Source organism: Sander lucioperca, chromosome 4, assembly GCF_008315115.2.
Source record: "Sander lucioperca isolate FBNREF2018 chromosome 4, SLUC_FBN_1.2, whole genome shotgun sequence".
In the NCBI taxonomy this organism is placed as follows: domain Eukaryota; kingdom Metazoa; phylum Chordata; class Actinopteri; order Perciformes; family Percidae; genus Sander; species Sander lucioperca.
The window spans coordinates 10,572,777-10,598,020 of NC_050176.1; the positions used below are offsets into that span (position 1 = coordinate 10,572,777).

At 38.3% G+C, this 25,244-nt stretch overlaps 1 protein-coding gene across 4 annotated transcripts in view; it reads right to left on the reverse strand.

Moving 5' to 3' along the window:
• rbm20 (RNA binding motif protein 20) overlaps positions 1-17,876 on the reverse strand; it is a 57,928-nt gene extending 40,052 nt beyond the window's left edge. For 3 of the 4 annotated variants that reach the window (XM_031289319.2, XM_036000786.1, XM_036000787.1), the window contains exon 1: positions 17,240-17,876. In XM_031289319.2, coding sequence (XP_031145179.2) covers positions 17,240-17,361 — 122 coding nt within the window. In that variant the 5' untranslated portion in view covers positions 17,362-17,876. Of the gene's footprint in view, positions 1-13,530; positions 13,597-17,239 lie in introns of those variants that run through there. The other variant, XM_036000788.1, reaches the window with a different exon arrangement.
• Between the last annotated feature and the right edge of the window lie 7,368 nt (positions 17,877-25,244).

Here is a 25,244-nt window from a genome sequence, read left to right on the forward strand (position 1 = left end):
AAGTTTTGTCTAAAACAGTTTGTTTGTGTTACTCAGAGAAATGTGGAAGGCAGGGAAGAGATTTATATCAGCAGTGCAATTATAGCCAATTACTTAATAACGGCTATCTGAAAAGGGATGTACGAAGCCACCACCTGTGCCCTCCAACCTCCCTGAGGTGCAATCGATCACCTGGGAGAATAATCGGTCTCTGGTATGGGTTTTGACATTGTGCTGACAAACAGAGACCTTCTAGGCCACTTCCCTCATCACACTGGGTATTTTAGGTGGGCCATTAGCATGCCTGATTTCTAATCTGTTCCTCAAACTGCCAGGCATGACAGCATTGCTCTATCATGTTCTCTATTTGTCTGTGTATGCATCTACATCCCTCTTTTACTGTGCTTTTTTTCTGTTTCACCCGCTCTGCCTTCCCACTTTCTTTCTCTCTTAGCTGTGCCTCCCCAGACACACACACACACACACACACACACACACACACACACACACACACACACAAACACACACACACAGAGACATCTCTTCATCCGTCCCTGACACTCCCTGATAGCGATAGTAGTGAGGCTGATAACAAAGGCTAGGAATAGGTTGACATAACATTGTTTTTAGCTTGGAACCAGTACCATGAGTTAATGTACAAAATGGGGAGATTAAGAATGCAAAGATGTCTTTATAAAGGAGTAATTTTAAACTCTTATTCCAGGTAGAGCCACAAACATGTACAAGCAATGTCCATGATAACATTAAGCCTGTTTTTTTAGCTGTTGGTTTGGTTAGGTAGGTAGGTAGGTGGGACAAAGGCTACTAAACTAGTGTGACACCAACTAATTCCTGAAAATAATAAAAAAAAAAAAGTTAGTTCATCAGTCTCCAATGTGGTATAGTTGTGAAGACTAGACAGGAATTTATAAGAAGTCCATTATGCTTGCCTAAAGCTGGATGGACTGGACACCCTCCAACAAAATCTTAAACCAAAAGTCAAGCAAAGCAAATGCAATGTGCAATTACATTCTGTAAACTTTTCTGACATGGGTTGGACCAAAGAATATATGTAATCATCACACCTATGTGTGGTCATCTAAATCAGTGTGTGGGTGTGTATATGTATGAGTACACAAATGTGTATTGGGAAGAGTAAATGAGGAAAAAAATGGTACTGGTGGAAAAAGAGCAATGAGTGACAGACCGAGAGACAAGAGAGTTGCATAACAGCAATGAGTCAAGTATAATGATGAAATGAAGAGGATTATTTTGCTTTCACTCACTCATTTGCCATTAACCTACATGAGCAATGAACTGTAAGAACAACACTGACATTGCTAGTAAAGCTAAAGAGATCAAGCAATTTAAATAATAATCACTACCTACTAAAGAAAAAAAAACTCATTTAATTTGAGTTTCAAACTTGTTACATCAACACAACGATGATGCATGATATATCCTAGTTTCCAAAATAACTATTTTAGTGTTATGTAAGGTTTGTGCTTGCTCCAGACCCACACACCTTTACATGACTCACCACTGTAACATGTACAATATACTAGATTTAGAGAGATTGAGACACTCAATGGCACCTGAATTTAAGAGGAGGTTGAACTTATCACAGATCAGACTCTTGCAATCGAGGGAGGATGGCAGACTAAAGGTCAATTTATGCTACTGCATCAGGGAGGCACATAACCTCGCAGTTAAAGCTTAACTCTCGCCAAAAATGCAACCTAGGGTCTTTTTGTGAATGAACAGAAACACCACTTTTAAGATTTACCGTATTTTCGTTTTTCGGTCAAATGGCCTTTTGAATGGGAGTGCTAGGGGCACTTTTATGCTAGCATCAAAATCACTATTTTTAAAACACTAAGAAGGCTCGACACAACATGAAACATGAAAGTATCACCAGGGTCTCTACACATGAACTCGAGCATTGAGAACATTGTTTGTATACACAGAGTTTACTAAAAAGAAAGTTTTTAGTCCGCCATTTTTTCAGTCAAAAATAGTCGATCTCCGAACGCGAATGAACGGACTCCATAGGAGGAAATGTCATTCTTATATGAGGCTCCTTTTTCAACTACAAGGTCAATATTGTGTTTCACTAACGACAAAACAATAAATTATCCGTGCATTTATATGGACCTAAGCTTTAGGAGCTTTCCATCTTTACTCTCCTCCTCACTATTTTTAACTTGCAAGATGGACAGCGACCGGAAAAACAACAGCTACAGTGAGTTGTTCAAAACCTTTCTTTTTAGTAAACTCTGTGTACACAAACAATGTTCTCAATGCTCGAGTTCATGTGTAGAGACCCTGGAGATACTTGGAGCAAAGTTTCATGTTGTGTCGAGCCTTCGTAGTGTTTTAAAATTAGTGATTTTAATGCTATCATAGAAGTGCCCCTAGCACTCCCATTCAAAAGGCCATTTGACCAAAAAACGAAAATACGGTAAATCTTAAAAGTGGCGTTTTGCTTTTAAACGAATGTCTGACTCGGGTACATTCACAAAATGACCCTAGGTTGCATTTTGGCGAGAGTTATGCTTTAATGCTGCTGGAACTGACATTCACCTCCTTAGAAATCTATATGCTGATGCCATGTCTACTCTGAAAGTTAACATGAAACTGCATTTGTTGAACCATTGCATATGTTTTATGATGATAAAATGAATAAATTCAGTTGATAATGTTGCCTGAAGCGTAGAGAAACAAGTTTATGTCTGAAAGATCTCCAGACTGGCAGTATAAATTGGGGTAAAACTGGTAAAGCCAAAGAACGCACCTTAAGGTGCTTTTGAGCAAGTCATTTAACCTTCAACTGCTCCAGATGAGCTGGTCAGTGGTCAGCAGATACAACTGTGATTGAGCCTGTCCTCTTACAGAGCAGTCAGCCTAAATGCTTCGACCTAAAAGAGAAAAATTCTAATTCTCAAGTTGCAGAGTCATATATAGCTACAGGTCATTTATAGAACATTACTTTGAATGCACTTTACATATGCCAGTCTTAGTTGAAACTATGTTAGGTTTTACGTCCATTTCTGATTACTGACCAACTGTGTGTAAATGCATTTAATAACCATGTTATTGCACATTATCTAATTTTCTTTTTCCGTATCCCAATAACGTGGAATCTTTTTTTGTTGTAAAGGCAGTCGATAAAACATTTGGCACGCAAAGATGCTAAGATACTGTTAAAGGAAAAGCATTGTGAAATTACCTTAGTTTTTGAGTTTTTGAGTTTTGAAAAAAAAAACTGCCATTAATTAATGTACTATTATGGTGCAGAGTTTGGCATGGTGCCATGGTTTTTGATTACAGGAAAGATAATACAAAGTGGGCTTGGTGACAGAGTGAGTGGTTCTCACTGGTGGCAATGTGGTCTCATGAGAGTCAATCTTCCTATCCTGCTCAGCCCATTTAAATCTAATCCCTTAATGTTAATCTGTTCTAAAGTTCTGTGGGATCCCACTGGTGTAAAATCTGCGGCTAAAGTGTGAAATAGCGTAAGGGTTTGAGTGGTTAGATTAATGTGCAACTGTAGCTGCAGCGTTTCTACAAAATAGATGCTATATAGTTCCTTTATAGCAAAGGTTGCACTCTATACAGGACCCAGGAGACACCTATTACTACATAAAACAGACACTGTAGACAACACCGTCAACATTATACCTACAGATCACACAAAAGGCAGAAGGACATTTACAGCGAGAAAGTGGAAAAAAGCCAAAAAAGGTCATCACACAACAAGAAATTGTACGCTTAATTTGTCATGTATTATCACCTCTAATTTTTAGCACTACAAAGCAATGTATGTTACAACAATGGGATGACAAATGAGTCAAACAATAACTTTGATTGCAAAAGATTGAAAATTAACTTTCAGAATGTAAACCTATAATAAATAATTGGTAGTGTCTTCATAACATATGTCTGTTACATCCCTAGCAATGAAATACAATAAGTAAGTCTTTTCTATCCATAAAACATTGGCGTAGATTATATTTGCAATTACAATTGCTGAGTTTTACAGTTATATATCAACCCCTAACTGAGTACAAACTTGGCCAGTATTGCAAATACACCTGGTGGTAAATTAAGGTGGGGAGGGCTGGAGGGTGTGTTGGGGACATAGTAAGTCTGATAATTTATACACTGCCCACCTGGTTCCCCTTCATGCAGCATTTCTGAATGTGCCAGACAGAAAGCAGTGTACCATGTACTGCCTCAGCCAAGTTTTAAGTTCATCTCAGAAGGGGGTAAACAAATAGGAACGGGTCAAAAAGCAACATGAGCCAACTCTATTATACACATATATACTATTATAATACATACGAGCGAGTCGCTCGTATGTATTCTGCCATGTTGCGCCTCCATCTTTAAAATACATTAGCCAAAGAGGGACATACCTCCGCCTTTCGCGCTTTTACACTCAGTGGCACCATGACGAATGCCAAGGGGAGAATTACACGTGACTGCCGGCAGATTTGAAAGCCTGTTGAAGATGGAGGATCACGCTGATACTTTACTAATATTAGCTTGCATTCTTTTGGGAACTTGATAGCTGATGTTAGAAATGAAATGGTACCAAAATAACGAAAACGTAAAACTATTATTACACTGGAAGGAACACTCACGGACGAAGTCGTACTTCTTGGAATAATACGGCCACCGTAGGAGTTAAAACGCGATCGGAATGGGAGGGGCTATAAATTAATATTCAGTTGGTTGTCATATACAATTTCACCGCTAGATGGGAGAAATTCTTACACAATGTAGCTTTAACACCACAACAATCACCAGGATTCCTCAAGCTGCCACTCAATGGCACATAAGTATGGAGCTAAAAGAGTATAGAAGTGTGAACGGAGAACATATATGCCCTTAAATCTAGTTATGTAAGACAAGCAGGATTGAACATGTAAAAGCTTTTATTTACAACCTGCACATGTCTCTTTACTACACAAACAGCAAACAAGTCAGTTTGGTAATCCTTAAGTGCTTTGCACACACAAGATAGACATGTAAAATATAAATAAACTGAATAATCACACATGGTGTGCAACCACTATGCGTGATATACTATTTTAATGAAATACCTACGTGCCTACTTCTAGAAATGCCAGACTACTGTGTCTAATTCTGCATTCTTTACATTGCATTAGGTGGAAAAATGGTACAAAATATGCGAAACGTATCGCTAACTGTACAAGCCAATGTGTGTGCTGACGCTAAATTTACCTCCAGGAGCAGTCAACTAGAGTTCAGTGACGAAAGCGTTTGAACCTAACTCTACTGCTAAAGTAAACTGGCCCTGAAACTCCTCCAGGCCAAAAGCTGTTACATTTACAAGGACATACTGTATGCCCATATAACGTTGTTGAAAATACCAAATTTGGAAGGTTGACATTGACCTGAATCAAATGGGCTTAGATAACATGTCATAACACTTTGTAATACTTCAAAGTTTATCTATTACAGTGATTTGATAGTGGATCAACTTGTGTATCACATTGCTCTGAGGAAAGTTTGTCTTGGTGACCTTTATGAATTTGCCAAAACTGCTTTTTAAGAAGTTGCCAAATTGCTGAGGATAAAACTGTTAACCTTGTGGCCAGATTATACTACAAGGGTCAAATACCAATGTTTTATCACCTTCACCCTTGGGCCACATATTCCCTTTACTTAAAAGGCAGCCTACCACAAACAGATGACTTGCTTATGCCTAAAGCCAAAAAAAACAAAGCTATGTTGAAACCTAGTATATGGCTGGACCGTGTATGATCGTGAAATACTTGTGTGTTGTCTACTGAAGTAGAATATCACATGACGTGGTTAAGATACGTTTGAGACAGATAATTGAGGAGTGCTTTAAAGGGGTGATAGAATGCAAAACCGATTTTACCTTGTCATAGTTGAATAATGACAGTTTAGTGGGTAACTAGGACATACATAGAACCTCAAAGTCCCATTGACACCTCTTTCCTCTGCAAATCTCACAATTTGAAACTGCCTCTGAAAACGGGCAAATCTCAACGAGCCGCCTAGTTGACGTCAACTAGGCATCTAATTGCATCTAATTGCAAATTTTGTCTGTGTGTAGGAGTTCAGGAGTTCAAACGCCGCTGCCCTGACAGAGCTCCAGGGCCTGCAGCTCCCCTCTTCCTGCTAAATGGCCGATGTGTGTGAGTGAGAGCGCGGTCAGCGAGCTTGTTACGCCAGCAATCTCTTACCACAGGTTCCAGTTAATCTTATAATGTGTGTAATTATAATGTGTTGAGTTATTTAAACAAACGATCGGGGAAATAAAGTCTCATTGATAGAGCTTGCGGCTGGATGGAGCTCTATCAATGAGAGCTAGCTAGCCTCCTCTTAGAATTCTTCTGAAATTCACAAAAATGCATTAAATTGAAATCGGACACCATTGTTACCTTTATAAGACCTTGGGGTAAATGTTATATAAGTGGCGTGACGAAATTCAAACTGTAAATATACTCTAATTACGCCGAAAATGAAGCTAACTAGCCGCGATCTGTACACATAGGGTTGAAGGGACAGTCGCAGCTAATGAAACCCCTAATGTTCACAAAAATTCATTAAATTGAAATCGGACACCATTGTTAGCTTTATAAGACCTTGGGGTAGATGTTATATAAGTGGCGTGACGAATTCAAACTGTAAATATACTCTAATTACGGCGAAAATGAAGCTAACTAGCCACGATCTGTACACATAGGATTGAAGGGACAGTCGCAGCTAACAAAACCCCTAATGTTCACAAAAATGCATTAAACTGAAATCGGACACCATTGTTAGCTTTATAAGACCTTGGGGTAGATGTTATATAAGTGGCGTGACGAAATTCAAACTGTAAATATAGCTACTCTAGTTATGCTGGCAGACAGCCAGCTCCGCGAAGCCCCGAGTATTCCAGTAGTCCAGTACCCATGGAAATGGTGACTTTCAGTGGGTATGGAGGTTGCCACTTTCTCGTCAGATTGTGTGGAGCTCTTAGCTAAAGTCCGACACGTCTTACCAAATTTGCAATTAGCCATACATTTTCGTAAAACGGCCCATATTTGAGCTTTATATAGTTGATTTCTCGCTTAAAAAAGTCTCAGAAGTGAATTTAATAACGAAATAACCCAGACAAACAATGTATAACTTTGCAGTGTGAAAAATGAGACCTGCTGTCTCGTCTCCAATGTGTTTCTATGTGGTTCGCTCAAACCAATCAGCGTGCAGCTCATCTAAATATTCATGAGCATACCATATTTGGAAGAAAAGCTCTTGTTCCAAATAGAGCCATATTTACAGGGTAGTTAAGGGCCTAATAAAATAGCATTCAGGCAATTTTCAGCCCAACCAATGTTACATACCCTGTTAGGAGACCTTAAGGAACAGTGTAAAATACCCTATATAATCATTCTATCACCCCTTTAAAATAATGAATTCAACAATATAATCATGCTATTTAAAAAAAAAAATCTTATAAAAAAAAAATATATATATAAATATTTTAAAAAATATTACTCATCTAAAGTGTTACTGAGTAAATAATGTTACTTGTTAAACAGACCACACCTAGGTTGCAACCAGAGTACAAAATTAGCACCATCCACCAGCCAAATGTTGGTAAAATATGCAAGTAGGTGGTAGATTTGCTTCACTCACCAGCCAAAACAATGTTAATCTATTGAGTGGCTGGTAAAATATGAACAGTCACTAGCCATTTCCGACCAATGGTGTAACTTCATCACTTACTCACTCAGCAACAGTCTTTCGCAGTCCAGCCAAAACTTCCCCTTGCGGTACTGTCTAGTGTGTATCAATGCATCTATCAATGGCATATGTAATTCAGTGTAAGAGGGAGGCACACAGCCTTGTCACTGAATTGTGTCCAAGTTCTTAGCGCACAGTACATTACACTCTCACTGCATCCTACTGCAACATCTTAACACTTGACAAAGGCTACGAGTAGGCTTGACATCATATTAACTATTTGATACAACTAAAGCCTAATTATTTATTTTTTTACCTATGGAAAGTTAATCAAAAGCTTTGTCTAACAAATACATGACTATCTCCCTGGTCTAAAGCACTGCCACTTCCTACTCATTGATGTCAGGATGGGTGAATCATATTTCCCTAACTGATCATTTATCCGGGGATTATTAATAATTATAGGGAGGTAATTAACACCCCATGCCCCACTTCTGACTGCCTGGTATTCCCTCCTGAGCAGCCTATTTCTTTCAAGGCCAAGCCTATACATAGCCAGCCCTAATGATGAGATAGGGGCCACTTGTTCATCCTCACCCTGACATTGATAGAATTCAAGCTCTAATTCAATAAAATCACCTGGGCCACACAGAATCTGCGGACACAGAATTCCCCAGAATTGTCTGCAGATTTTTAACAAATTAAAAAAAAAACTCAGAATGTTAACACATCTACACCCCAAGCAGAAAAACTCAGATTTTCATTCTGAATCACTGCTGAATACTGTAAAAAAAAATATGCAGATTCCGTTTGGGTCTGATAATCTCTAACAGTCTCGTCTTGATTTATGTAAACCGTAATTTATAACTGACTTCTGATGTCATGCGTCTTGTATCTGTTTTTGGTCTGCCTGCCTCACGTGTGTGGCGGAGGTACTGTAAATTTAGAAAAAATTGTGTTCTGTCCCTGTCACCGTGTGGACAAAAGCAAAATGCCTTTGGGGTGACCACACGTGCTACAATCTCCCCTGGCCTCAGCTGTTGGTGCCGGCCTAACAGAACAGAGCAGAGTGGCTGGGTAAGACTTAAAACAGGGGTGGGTTTATGTGTCATTTAGACACCCCCACTTTTCAACTGCTAAACCCGGAGGGCAACATGCTTTCTATACATTCTCAAGGGCTTTACCATAACGCTATATACTGCTTTATAACAAGAGAGCTGTGGGGCGGCAGTAGCTCAGTCTGGAGGGTCGCCGGTTAAAGTCCCCGTACGGACCAAGCATGGAGTGTGGACTGGCAGCTGAAGAGGTGCCAGTTCACCTCCTGGGCACTGTCGAGGTTAAAAAAATAAATATAAAATGTGTTCACTAAGGCCTAAATGATACTTTCGCATCCATGTAGGTAGGACAGTTTGTGAGACAAGTGACATGAAATTTTGTCATCTGCAAAATTGTGGACCGCATGTCCCCCGGTGTACAAAATGTGTGACTTCGCTGACTGTACCTACAAGCCTGTCAACTGTGGAACATTTCCTTGTAGACCCTTGTATGTCCAAAATCTCCTCATTAACTTGGAAAAGTGGGAAAGCATACTGACTTATTGCATCCCAGCATGGTATACCAGATGCAACAGAATGAAACAGGGGGCACTGCAGAGGGTCACTTAGGCAGCCCAGAAGATTATCAGAACTCAACTACCAGCAGTCGGCGACAACTTTGAGGCCCGATGCTGAAGCAGGGCCACCAATATCACCCACCTTGCTCACCATGCCTCTTCAGGCTCCTACCATCTGGTAGGAGATTCAGGACAATACATGTCCAGAATTTAAATTGCTTCTTACATTTTTAGTGTTTGTTTTTATTGTTGTTTTTTAATGTTCAGCGAATATAAACACACTTTCGTTGTGATACTGTAAGACAGTAGTGTCAGTAATGACAATAAAGCCTCTTATGTCTTGTATGCAGAAAACTTCTCTCTGCTTAGAAAAATAACTAGCTCTGCTCGGAGAGGTAGACTCCAGGCTTAAATAATGTGTTGTTCCTGTGTTCTTCATAGCATTCTTTAACACTGTCCCCTTAGCTCAGCAAGGTCCCCTGTGTATATGGTTTATAACATAGAAAAGTCAGTGTTGTGCACTCACCTTAGACAGCAATGAAACAACCAAAACAAAGAGGTAAAAAAAAAAGTTTTTACTGTTAAGTAGCTCCTTTATGACAATTGGTTTTGTGACAAAAAGTGACAAAAATGAGTTTGTCAGTCAGTATGGGCTTTTGCACACTGTCTACACTGTCGACAAAAACAACTCTGTACTGTATCTGCCATGCAAAGTAGCAGCACCATTCAATCCTCCCTATTCCCTCCCTTCACTATCTCTTCAACAAATACCAAAAGCATCTGATTGATAACAATGAGCAGAGGCCTCTTACTCATGTTAGCCTAGTCAGAAGAAAATAGGACAGCACTGGCAGTATTGACAAGATCTTAAAACAGTGCCTGACTCACTTATGACTCATGGAACCTAATGGGGGAATTAATAATGCTGTATTCAAGCAAAGTGCCCACGTACCCCAGCCTACCTACACTAGTACTTAGAGTACCTAATCAACAGAATGGTGAAAACTCAAGTGGACATTTTTGAGAAATTATGTTTTTTCTTCTACGTAGTTAACTCCATCCTTATACTTTACTAAAAGAAACTTCACTTAAATTTGAGTACATTCATTTAACATCTCTATAAACAATAATTACATTTCATTGTGGAAAAAAGTTTGACAGAATTGACATATTTGTACATTTGAAAACACCAAAACACATCCCATAAACACATAAAAACACAAAACCAAAGTCACTATGCACACACAGAGACAAAAATACAGACAAACACAAATTAATAAATTCTTTATTCTTATCTCATCTAATCTAGTCTCATTTTAATATGAGTCTTGCAGACTGCTTCTAATATTTCCCAAGGGACATTGCACTTCATTAGTTTCATATGAACAACCCTTTAAATTTAGATTGTGCTTACACCGAGACCTTTAAACTCTGCCAGCTCATATATTTAAGCATTAAGGACTGGGTAGTGATGAAGGACTAAGAACTTGATTAATTTTCTCCTATAGTTTGAGCTAAGGTCAATTCCTGCTACATCATCACATAGCCTTCACCATACTTAGAGATTGGCATGGTTTTATTTCAGTTAGCCTAATAGCTGGTTTGATTTGCATTGAGAGATGATCTTATGGAAAGTACCCCATGCCAATCTCTAGGTATGGTGAAGGGTATGTGATGATGGGGGGCTATTTTAATTCCAAAGGCCAAGGGAACTTTATCAGGATGCATAGTATCCTGGATCCATGAAATAACTGGCCTTTAAAAATAAGAATCTGCCTGCCTCTATGGGAATTTAACATAGGGGTGTACTTACTTATGCCCCCTGTATTTTAAGGAAGAACATTTATTTATTTACGATACATTATTCATTCACAAAGAAAATTGGGGTCCTTAAAGGTTGGATCTTTCCTCATTTTTTAATTAAGGCATTAAGATCAATTTCCAAAAGATGATTTTTTTTATTCCTCTTTTTAGTCAACTTTAGCATGGGTTCATAAACTTATGAGCACCACTGTAGTTAGCCCTGCTAAGTCTACCAACTCAACGCCTGCAAACCCCCTTCCACTAGGACATAATAATACTGTATGCTGCAGAATCAGAACCACAGAGAAAAACATACAGTACAGGTAGATATTTGGTGAAGTTTACGAATGAAATTTGACATCCCGGGGTTGTACAATTTCTGGCATAACAGTAAAAAGAAAGCCAAATGACAACTTTTCTTCAAACTGTTCTTTGATGTTTACAATAATGCAACAAACCAACCGAAACCAACCAACCAATCCATACAGAAGAGTTACAGAGTAGTGTTCTGATGTTTTTTATAAACATATTTTACAGATCGTATGCTAAAATGGTTTAAGAATATGCATTTAACAGTTTTGGCAATGGAATCATGGCGTGGAACGATTCAAAGTCAGAAGGTACAAGAGCTAGATGTCTTTAAAATTAGAAGAGCAACCCTCGCCAAATAAACAGCTAAGTGTGTTGTTGTTGTTGTTGTGCTGAGTTGCAAGTTTATGTTTTTCTGTTATAATGTCACTTTAAATTAGACACAGAGAGGTGTATGTACCTGCCACTAGAATTTCATTTGGGCAAATAAATTGGAAGGAATGGTACTTTTTTTTCTCACAGCACAATGTTGTGATTTAGGCTGATATCATGGGTGTTTTTTACATAACAATCTTATGCTGATTTACTAATGTACAGGATGCACCTAGACTTGACTTATGTCACCACTAAAGAAGACTGGCCTCAGAAGCCCCTGCTTGGTGCCATGCAACTGTCAGCCATTTAACATCAAGATTAGCCACAGTTGCTGCCACGTGTCAACACAGCAATGAACACATGCTTAAGGTGGTGATGGTGGTGTGGGGAGATGGTAGTAAGACTACAGGAGATGACACAATAAATATAAACTTTCTGTTGGCAAATTGAGAGAAAACTCTTCTCACCTACAAGTGAGGCCAGGGCATAACTATTCTGCTGCTTCTGTAGTTAACTGCACTGATAAGTGAACTGCTGCTGAAGAAGAAATAACGTCTAGTCTCTGTGAGGGGTTAATGTAAATATCACAAAAATCCTCTTAATGGTCAAAATTTTGATTACATTTTAATTTTGTAGGAGGCAATAGACACATTGACCATTGTTTATACACTGCCTTTCCTTTTCGTACAACCACCTAGCCTGTATAGGGGAATTTTGAACCACAGCTGAGTTGCAGGATTAAAAAAAAAAGAAACGTGTCTGAAATCCTGTGTCTGCTCCTTGTCTGAAACAACAAATTAAAATACTCACTGCATTTATTTTACTCAGCCTTGTTCAAACAAATTCCATGGATTTCAAAGGAGACGTGCAATGTCACAGAGCTGTAAAGCCAGCTTCCTAATCAATCGCCACATCTAAGTCTAGACAAGCTTTTGGGTAGAGCCATATGAGGTGCGAGAAAGCCCGCCAGATTAGCTCTTGTTAATGACCTTCGGTGGGACAGGAAACTCTCACTTCACCAGTCTGTTTAAGTTAGGGCCTACCTTTGGTGTTTCTTCTAATATTTTGAAACATTTCATCACATACCCAGTGAGACAGACAGAGATAATGGGTAGATGAATAGATCACAGGTCAGTTACAGAACAAAACAAAAACATGCAAAACCTCCCGCTATAGGCAGGAAAATACTTTTTCATGATAACAAACCTAAAGGTGCAAGATTCAGCTAAACAAATTATTGGCTTGAGAATGTAGAATAGAGTAACTGCACAAAATAAATTGCTTGTTTCTATAAAATCAGTGACAATGTCACCACAGTTTTTGTTTAAAAAATTAAAAAAATATACTAGGGGTGGGGTAAAAACAATGGGAGATAAATGTCTTCTTTTTGTAATATGGGAATTACACAGTCATTACTTAGCTATCTGTTCTAATGCTTTTGAAATTCACATTAGACACAGGAGTGTTTTTCCAACGTGCCACAAAAAAGGCAACATAACATCTAAAGTATTTATTTTATAGGAAAATGTTCTCGCTTTACAATCTTGAGTGTCAGTATGGCAATATAACAACATTTGGTGACTTCAGGTTATATCATTAAATGTAGGCTGCGGCTCTGCTGGCTTAACAGTTCAAGAAAAAACTCAACCCCCGCAAACACAAAGCGTGGCCCCCAATAAAGCAGAATAAATGACAGAAAAGCACAACTCAGTTGGATTTACCTTTCCAGTGGCATTTTCCCACACCAGTGTGCTGCTGAAGAGCTGCAGGGACTGTGGTACAAGGTAAAATTTGCTTAGACAACTTTCCCTTCTGTGACATGCTGCCAGAGTGATATAGAGCCAGCAGGTGGGAAAGAGCGGTAAGATGAGGAACGTGAAATAGCAAAAAGAGGGAAGGGATGAATGTTAATGTGAAAATGTAGAGACAATACATGTTAACCATGCTTAACTAATCTTTTTGGCAACAAATCTGTTGAAGAACAATCCATCACAAAGACTTCATCACCAAACCAAAGGAAAAACAAGACTATAACTCTAGCTACGTGGATCTTTCAGTACCATCATAATTCATCATATCACTTGTCTCTGACTAGTTTCTACCGTTGATCTTGCTTGCCTGGGTCCACAATACAGAGCTACATTAAAAAGCCAGTAGATTGACTTGCTATTGTCTTAGATTGTCTAGCTTTAACCATACAACTTTCACTGTTAATTTTGCACAAGTGTAGACAGTGGTTCACGTTCTTAACAGTCACAGAAAGTCAGCTAAGTGTAGACGGACATGCATGCTAAAGCAAAGGCCAATGCATCATACCTACCTTAGGAAAGACACATAGAGTACCTTTTTAGATCATTTTATTTTATCATGTTAGAACTATATAAGGAGTTAAAAGTAAGTAGTTCTAACTTGAAGTAAGTAAAAAGTAAGTAGTACTACCTTGTATTTTACCCTGGCCTTATGTTATTTGCATTCCAACCTGAGCTTAAAGCTTTGTACTATGGATTTTTACTTATTGTTATATTAATTATACAAAATATATACATACAGGAATGAATGTAACTAACAACTTGGTCTTAATATGTGATGGCCTGTTCAGAGAATGACCAACAAATGACAGGTTTTTATATCACCTAAGAGCAGAACCTAATAATTTAAGACCACAACTTTTATCCTGTAACAGTATCACTGAAAAGACCCTGACGGGTGTTGAAACGGCAACTATGATTACATCAAAACTCTGACTCAAACAGAACAAACAAGGTCCTTTACACAAGGTTATTTACTAGAAAAGAGAGGATTTAAGCGAGATTGATAAGAGATTGTTGAAAAAGGGTGAGTGTTAAAAAAAGAAAAAGATATAGGAAGCTTGTCCCTCCAAGCGAACTGCTATTGAACTGTTTATGTTCAATACAGCTACTACCTCTGGGTCTATTTGATTTATTATATTGGTTTGTTATATCCAAATGTGATATTGTTCGACTATGTATTTCTATTATTGTTATACAATGTTCTGTTAATTTTGTTTTGTTTGTTAAATTATTTTAATTGCCTTTTTCTATCTACAACATCTATCAATGTTGGAGGATTGTCCAAGGTGGGGGCTCTCTCTTGGAGTAGCCTAGTTTCTCCCTTTAAAAGAAAAAAAAGCTTTTCCCATTAGGCTTTTTTAGGGAGTTTTGCTTAGAAAGCTTGGTCTGGGCCAGGAACCATTGTTAACGTGGGCCTAATAATATTGGGCCATATAAATAAACTTCACTTAATAAGAAAGTGAAAAACATGTAGGATAATTAATCATTCAATAAAGTAATAAATCTATTACCAGTAGGATAATTCAATTTTGTGCTTTCTTGCATAAAGCCGAGCTGCATTCCTAATCCATTACATTTTGGAATTTGAAATTCTTGAAACCAAGAAGGGTCAAAGGATAGAGGGTGTCGTATGCAGTACAGATTGAAAAGCCCCTTACGGAAAAAAAAGAATTGTGATGGGCAATTTAAATAAAATTGACTTGATTTTATGTAACTAAATACATTGTAAGTCTTAAGTATTTTCAATGTAAAGCCAATCAATTAAATTGAGTGTAACTGCATTAAGTATATTCTGTAACAGTACAGCAACTAGAGTGAAATGGAAACAGACATATGTGCAATTATAATAGCATAAACATGGAATTTGGTGTATATGGCTTTGAGCAGTTGTGCATTAACAGACCAAAAACATTTTGTATACAAAATCTTAGAAAACCCTGCTGGATATCAGGTGTGGCGGCACATCCTTAATGAGGTGATGATCTAAAATAAGCAGCAGACTGAAAATCCATGTATGGACTGCTGTACCCTTTTACTTTGTCGCTTAGCAAGTAATCTAATTAAATGATGCCACAACAACACAAAATACACACTCGCAATTATTCATTATCACTCCTATGTCCATGACACATTTTTGACCAATAAAGCCAGCTTCCAGGGCATTGAGGAGCATCCAGTATACATTAAACCACACAGTAAGGCTGCAACGGACTACACTGTCTTAAATGGTGACAATCTGATGTTCAATCTTTAGCTTGTGCCCATTACTGCTGTAATGTGGACAACAATACTAATTCATAAAGAAAAAAAGAAACAATTCAGTCCTCACTTAATACACAAAGCTGCAAAGCACATTTTTGTTGCATTGCAAATTAGCTGTGACATATTTTTTTTATTACCTCACCCAGTGCTGAAATACAGCTATATAGCGAAACTGACAGACTGAATGTATGGCCTTGACATGTTTTCACAGCCTGACTTAAATGACTTCGATGCATTTTTGTTTTAGAGACATTGCATTGTAATTTCCCAATTCTGAATTAACACATTTTTTTTTTAAATGTCGCCAAAATTTATATGGTATGTTCAATATGAATTTGGTCATTTTTTGTATGCAGTACACAGTGAAAAACTGATTTTGTATCATTTTAATGTAACTAGGAGAAACAGATTTATATTGATAACCACATTCACTTAAAAGATTGCTTGTGTTTAACTACTACTGTGGTGAAAGATGCCGATTTAAAAAAAGATAACATAGCAGCAAGTAGTTTAGCTAATTATATTAAATAAACAAACATTAAACAGTTTTAAACCTTATGTGATCAGTGTTAAAAAAATGTGCTTGTGACATTTTTGTATTAATATAGCTTTTACAATTATATTTTATTCTCCTTGATGTACACAATACATATAATAGTTGTACAAATGTAAGATAAGATTCAACTTTGCACCCTGTCCCAAATTTGTTTCTTTGTAAAACACCAACCAAAGATTTGATTTTGTGGCAGATAAAGTTAAGAACATGAGTTGTTTTACAAAGAATTTAAAGCAAATTGACATTTTCTGTTTAAATAAAACCTAGTCCCGTTTTTAGTCTTAAGTACTTCATACAAGAAACAAATTAACAGTTAATTGTGCAACATTAGTTAGTTGCAAGGCTGTATTAATAGTGTATAATACAAATTACTGCAATGATTGTCTCTCACCTATATTGAGTAGTCAGGCCAGTCTTTACCTAAACACAAACACCTTTATGCTATGTACAACTTGACAATAATGTAACTTTAAATAAAAACCCATACTACTTTATGAGAAATATCCAAATACTTAGTTATGAGACAAACTGCAGATTGTAGTTTTATTGATATATAATTCAGACCAGACACACTGCGGGAGGTTTCATACGGGCGGACATTCCAGCACATATATAATTCATCTTCCAGAAATACTTCCCACCACCACAGCTACATTTGTAAGTTACAGTGTAATCACAAATACCATTATCCAAATCCCTGTGGAACATATACATTTTTTTTCCTACAGCCATGTGAGCACCAGGGATGTGCTTATACTGTATACACCTGCTGATTTTGTGGTGGACATAACTTTCTCTTACCTCTGCAAGAGTTCACTCGTTGTCTCGGGGTGGTATCCGCCACTTTGTCCTTTTCCCAGCATTTTTGTATGGCCTCTCTTGACACTGTCAGTGCTACTTGTCCGATCCCAAGCTTGCTGCATGGCCAAACAAACTCCCTAGCACCACCTGCAGCCTTAACACCCCGAACCTCCCCAAACACTCCCTTCAAAAATAACTACCACAGCCCATAGACAGCAAGTCCTGATGAGCCAACCTTCTATAGCCTGCTCTGTTTTTCTCTCCCCTTACTGCATGGACAGATGACAGAGAGGCCAGCAGGAAGGAAAAGACCGGCTGCTGAGCTTTTCAGCAGTGGCTCTTCCACTCAACTATCCTGATCGACAGCAGCAAAGGCAGCAAAGCACCCTTTAGCCTCTTCTCTCCAACTCTCTTTCCCTATGAACTACGCAATGTACACCTACAAGACTTTCCTTCACTCTTCTCTCAAGTGTCAAAAGATGGGGGAATCAGATCAGAGCCTCTTCAAAGGCAAACAGGACGCTGACTGAGTGAAGTTTAAGGGAGAATAGCAGAAGAGGTGGGCTCAGGGGACAGCAGAAGGGGGGTGAGTTGAAAGAGACCAACTGGGAGTCCCTGCCCGGGACAGCTCCACGCGGCACAACAGGGAAAAGAAAGTCCCTCCTGCCACAACTGATTATCACCTCTACAGTCCCACACAAACACAAACCCACAGACACACACACCCTCACATAGTCTGGCCAATGAAGGGAAGCACTGGGGTTCTGGGAATGCAATCAGTCACTCAGTAGGTGTCGGTATCAATTTAGCTGCTGAATCATTGGATGGGTCCGATCTCCAGTCCCTGAAACACCGTGTCAGATTATTCACATTTTGTAATGGTCTGGCAGTCTGAGGTTTCACATCTGTGAGCCAAAAGGTGGGGCGTGTTTGGTAATAAATCACCATTAGGAGAAGAATAGTACTGAGTGAGAGCACATGGACAATCCTCAAAGGATATACCACACCTCAAAAGGAAGAGACAAGGTCTAGCTTGGTGTTGCCAGGTTGGATTTTTTATTATTTATTTATTTTGGTTTGATAGGATAGTATAGATATGTTGTCATTTGGCAAGGGGATTAATATTGTGACTGGGAGCAAAGACTGTTTCCAAAGGATCAGTCTGAGAATCTGAAGTCCCATGTCTATTTCCAGAAACCTGTATCTGTATCTGTCTAATGCTGCTAATGTCCTATACAAATGTTTCTGTCCTCATGTGCCATAACTATGTTCAATGTTCTATGTTTCTGCAGAACAGGAACCTGCTGGAAGCCAGTTTTTAAACTGAGTAAGGCCCGTTTATATTGTAACTTAATGTTACTTTTAATTTTCCTGTATAATAAATGAAATGAAATGAAATGAAACCAAAAAGTAGATATTTGCTTACAAATGACTTAGGATTCACAACAAATTGTGACACCTTTTAAAGGTTACCAGATAAGACGATAAATAAAAGCTAAAAAATAGCAAGGATATATAGATTATATACAGCCAAAACACAAAGAAAATTTGCTACTTTGCTTTAACCTAGAAAAGTGGTGTAAATTTTATGAATGGATTTTATTTTTAAGTTTTCTAATGTGAACCAAACACTAACAATTGGCCTAAGTTCACATAACGCAAGCATTCTTATAGTGCAATTCGACATTTTGACTTATTCTAGGACTTTATGATTCTACTTCATAAATGTACAAAGAGGAGAGAGACCAGAGGGAAAAAAAACTTGGTGAGCTCTGAGATGAGTCTGAGTCCTGTCACACACACACACACACACACATACACACACACACACACACACACACACACACACACACACACACACACACACACACACACACACACACACACACACTCCACACACATGGTTGGTGCGTTAGTTACAGCTAGCGGCTATTAGGGAAGAATAAACGCAGACTGCAAAAACAGTCTAGCAGTCAAATTCGAGCAAATAAGGCAAGGCAAAAAGTTGCATTGCATTCTACAAGTTTATGGTCAAATGTAAATGTGTTGTGTATTTCAGAGTTACTGTCTAGGGACATTGTTGATCAGTTCAAATCTCAGCCGACTGCAGACAAAAGCACACTGTCTCTCTCCCAGCAGTGCACAAGGACCTGAATCATACATCATGGTAAAGCACTTTCTTAATCCACCAAGAGAGAAAGCATTCTCTCCATCTTCACATTGTCTGCTTCGATGATGAATGGCAAAAGTCAAAACATATCTGACAGATTCCTTGCTGACAACCACCACGAAACACTTGCTAAGCATTGCGTGTTTGCAAGCATGTGCATATAGTCATGTGACTCTACATAACAATCCCCCAACTTATTTTTGGCCCTGTGAGAAAGCAGATACCACTGTAGCATGAAGTGGTTTTTATAATGGAGCTCGTCTGAATGACACAGTGTTAAGCATGGCAGTACCATAAGTGAATTACAATTAAACTGTTTGTCCAGTGAATCTCCAGCAATCTTTCAGAACCATCAACATCCACATCCCTATTACAATAGTTACTTTCACAAATGTACTGAAAGGATGTTTCTTGTACATACATTTTAACAGTTCCCTTCTTGTACATCACCATCCTCTTTGATATTCAAACAAATGAGCCACTGCACTGTAGCATTTACGGAATGGAAAAACGTTTTTTGAAAATGAACACCTACATACAGTACACACATATGACTTTACTGCTGCTAATCCAACCTTTAAAAATGATCACAGTGACACCCATGTCAAAGAACTTGAGTCTGTGCGTGTGTCTGCCAGTGTACTGCCCGCGTAAAAATGCTGTCTAGTTCTAATCATTATGGTATTAGTAGTCAATCAGAATATCAGTAAAGCCTTCTCACTACTCTTAAAAGTGTGCCATCCAACCACATTTCCCATAATTCACCAATGCTTCCTCACGAGCTAACATTAGCGCAGTCGTGTGAACTGAGAACATGCTGAGAAGTGATCCGTCATATTCAGTGTAGCCAGTTGGGGTTGAAATACTGAGTGTTGAAAAGTAATTTTTGATGATTGAGAGTAGCACAAGAGAACTAACCGATGACAAAGTGTGGAACTCTGAGTCACAACAAGACAAGAGAAGCCGGATTTGCAGATACAGCTCTCCGTTGCAAAAGGATTTACCTGAAGCTAGGGGTGCAAACAAGTGATTGCCCTTTACTACTCTTGTACTAAAATCCCCACTGAACACTTACATTACTCAACAATTGTCTGTACATGTGTTTTAAGTTGTTTCATGCTTTAACTTATTAGTGCATATATTGAAAAACAAGTTTAAGCCTTTTACTTTTGTTGCATTGTTTTTTACATTTGAAATTATTGATTCTACATGTTATAGGAATTCATCTTTTGAAGAAATCAAATGCTCAGAATATTTGAGTCTCTCACAAAACATCCAACCATGCTCTCTAGCACTGCTGATACATACTAAAAATAGGAATGTCCAGCCCTACTCGATAGACCTGCATGTTTTGTATGACGGGAGAAGTTGTCTCTGTGGTATGCAAATATATGATTAAATTTAACTGCCTGAAATATTGTAAATGTCTGTATGGAAAGAACATTTTTTGGTTACACTTTACTTGAAGGTATCTACATAAGAGTGACATGACACTGTCATGAACGTCTCATAAACATTATAAACAAGACTTAGGTATGAGGCCATAACTCTGTGTGTGTGTGTGTGTGTGTGTGTGTGTGTGTGTGTGTGTGTGTGTGTGTGTATGTGTATGTGTGTGTCTCCGTGCTTAAGCTTACAGTGTGTCCCAAAATTGGTATGTGTGAATTTAGCAGTACAGTATATCTTACCATGCATGCAGTCATTATAAGAAAATGATGAGGTATTTAGAGTGTTTCTAGTTTTACGGGGATAAAGGTGACAGAGAAATGGCTTGTGCTAATCTGGTTGGATGAAAAATGTAATGGCACATCTCTGTATCAGTATCACCATTATATTTTGTGACACAATAATTCAGTGAAACAAAGACAACCCTAACAATCCATACCATTTGCCAAATACCAAAGTAAGACTGTGCTAAGTAAGAACATCTCCCTTTCCAGGAGCTCAGTTTTCCAGAAAATGCTCCGGGTGCAGCTGGGAATGCCACTCTGAAGCTGAGCATTCCCATAAAGAGGGGAATGTTTATTTTGCAGTGGATTTAAGCTGACATGTGTGAAGCCATTAACCAGGCTTAGTCTGTTAATTAAAGCCATTCTAATATTCTACCTTTAGCCTCATTAGAGTGAGACCTCTATGTTGAGAACTGAGCAGGCAACAGTATGTGACAAGCCAAAGCTCACAAATTCATTCACAAACACATGTGACACACACATACACGCTGAAGGTCATGGTTATGGTCATTGCATGAGAAGAAGGTATCTATTTCAGCAGGCCTCTTTTATTGTGTGCACACTTGAACAGGCACACCAGCAAGCAACTTTGACATACATAGTTTGTGTATGTTTATCAACAACAGTGTTTATCTGGTTTGGGGTTCTTTAAGATAATTGTATCTTTTTAAATGATCCATTTCTTGTCAAACAGAACAAACATTTCATTGGATTCAAAATGTCTCTCAGAAGTGTATACTTTGCAGGTTGAAAAAGCCTCTGGCAGAGCATTTACACAATCAAACTAACATTCACCAATAATCCAATGCCAAGAAAAGTCTTAGGTTAAAGGGTTTGCAGTTTTCATTGCCGGTTTTTCTGTCCTGAAGCTACTTGGCTTAAAACATAGCTTCACTTCTCTCATATTATGAGTGTGCCAATTGATCAATTTACAGATGTTTAGAACCCAAGCATGTGCATACATCTACAGCCTGGAAAATATAGACACACACTCAGTCAAAACTGTTTGTCTAAATTACTACAAAAAAAACGTTGTCATTTGCAGTACAGACATTGGTGCCCTCGTGGCTAACCCAGACTTCCGAGAAGTCATGACCAGCTATCAGCATTTGTCCATGGATCCAGAGAACATATGCCCTCATAAAACCAGCTTAAAAAAGGAATGAGGCACTAGCAATCACTGACAACAACAGCCTGTAAATTCTTTTGACAGCAGTTGCATTTTTTTATTGTTGAACTAAAATACACAGTGACACACAGCCATGCCACAGAATCGCTATCTTCTAATCATGTTACCGGCTTAACGGAGCACAGAAAGGAAAAAGCCTGTTTTAAACAGCCAAAAATAGAAGTGAGTTTATACACAGTTAACGTTTTATAGCTATGAATGACACTAACACCAGCAATGGAACCTGCGTCAGATCCTGTGTAAATGGATTTAGTCCCAAACCTGAGAAGCTTTAAACACCTTAAATTAGGAAAGAGTTTGTTAACACGTTCACATTTTATAGACTTAAACAGTCCCTACACTAACTTACAAATAACTAAGTGGCAAGTCTTGTAAAAAAAAAAAAAAAAAAAAGATTGAACAGATTCTTGTAGTTAAATTGGTAATCTAACTTGTATGTGTGAATACAAATTAAACTGTGAATTTACAACTTCACACTTACCATAATAATCCTTTGATGGTACAGTTTGTAAAGACTTCTCAGTCTTTACAAAGGTTTCTTAGTCGAGGTTCCTGTCAGGGATTGAAAAGAGTCATAACATGATTCTGAAGTAGAAGTACTATTACTTGACTTAAATATGACTCAAGCAGAATGCAAATAGTGAAAAAAGCTATTATGTTAAGAAAGTAGCTCTGGCTGCTTTCAGTTACTTAGTTGCATGTGATTTCAATGGAATCATCAAAGTGAAATCCTGACTGCAGCATCTCTGTATACGCCCTGTCAACCATCCCTCCTTAACTCAGAGATCTGTTCTCCATAAAAGAACATTTCTAAGAACCTGCTTAAAGATTGTAGTGTCACAGAAAAGACATTAACAGCAAAATGAAATGAAATATTCTCCTGACTAAACTGTAGCAGCATAACTATAGGCAACTCTGTCATTTTCACCTTTCAGGGTTATTGGCGAAAATACTACTCAAAAATCTATTTAGAGGCAAAAAAGTAGAAATTCTGATTGTAGAATGCCCTTAAGTAGCAGTGAAAATGCCTCTGTTATAACGACACTACTAATAATTGTTTACTTATAAACCACACAAGTATTGTTGCCAGACCTATATAAATCACTTACAGTGAAATTTAAGCCTTCAAATGTAATATTTAGAATATTAATCTACAGAAAAAAATAAATATAGTATTTTTGTTTATTTAGTTAATTAATCAACATATTGCCAGTTTATCAAAGGTTTTAAAGTTGCTGCTATGAAATTCCTGGTATTGGGTAGGTCTTTCCCTGGAAAAGTCCTGCGATGTTCAGGACACGCAGCCTCTTTTTGAACGAAGAACCTCATAGTTAGCACGAGCAGCCATAGACACCATGAGCCCCCGGCACAGATTTATTCTGAATCTCAAATATTAACAAGATCATTTTTTTTATGACAAATGCCATCCATGTTGTTTGATTGACAAGTAATCTCTCTGAAGTGAAGTGCAAAAACAGCACAGTGACAGTTTAGTACTAGAAAATAATAGAAATGAATAACTAAATCTTAAAGATAACCACTTCAAAACACTCCTGTTGTGTTTTTTGACAATTTTACAGCAATTCACTTTAAATTACAGAAGGTTAAAAAGCCATGTAAATCACAGAATAAGCTATTAAAACAACACTGAGCTTCCTTGAGCACATTACACGTGGCCTCAGGCCAGCAGCTAGGGTCATGTAGTGAAATCAGGAGCCAGATCGGCTGGTGACCTTTGGTTCCACGGACTCTGAGCCAGGGCCTCCTGCAGGGCTCCAGCAGCTCAACAGCAGACCACAGGACTTAACTTAATGTCTCTCTGTCAGGCAGATTCTTGTCAGGTAAATACACGTTAGTCTGAGAAACTCAAAACTAATGTTATTCTTTAATTTGAATTCTACTCAGTATTTTTATTGATATTACTTACAGGTATAATCATATATAATTAAATGTGAGCTTCATGCTTATTTTATTTTTTTTAAGATTTTTTGGGGGGCATTTTTAGGCCTTGATTTCCACAGGACAGATGAAGACATGAAAGGGGAGAAAGAGGGGGAACGACATGCAGCAAAGGGCCGCAGGTCAGAGTCAAACCCACGGCCACTGCGTTGTGGAGTAAACCTTTAGCTATGTGCGCGTGCTCTATCAACTGAGATAAACCAGCCACAGCTTCATGCTTGTTTTGACAAAATGGTAAGAAATCAGATTAATCTTAAAGGAACATGCCAACTTATTGGGACTTTAGCTTATTCACTGTATCCCCCCGAGTTAGATGAGTCCATACCCTTCTCATCTCCGTGCGTTTCATAACTGTCTGGCGCACCCACCGCTAGCCTATAGCACAGATCCTGGAGGTAACCGGCTCCAACTAGCTTACTGCTCCCAATAAGTGACAAAATAACACCAACATTTTCCTATTTACATGTTGTGATTTGTATAGTCACAGCGTGTACAAATAACAAGGTCACATGAGACACAGCCATCTTCTAACCGTATACAAACTGGGAACTATATTCTCAGAAGGCGAAGCACTGCTACTTGGGCGGAGTGATTAGCGCAACACCTCAAAAGCACCGTTGTTACTCTCTGCTCCTCACCACGGGGCTTCTCAGGTGCTGCGAGTAAATCACTCCGCCCAAGTAGCACGGAGATGAGAAGGGTATGTATGGACTTATCTAACTGGGGGATACGGTGAATAAGCTAAAGTCCCAATAAGTCGGCGTGTTCCTTTAAAGTGCTCATATTATGCTCACTTTGAGGCTTTACATGGTTTAATTTTCAGAAAACACCATATATTTGTTGTACTGCACATTGCTGCAGCTCCTCTTTTCACCCTGTGTGTTGAGCTCTCTGTTTTAGCTACAGAGTGAGACATCTCACTTCTGTACCATCTTTGTTGGGAGTCGCACATGCGCA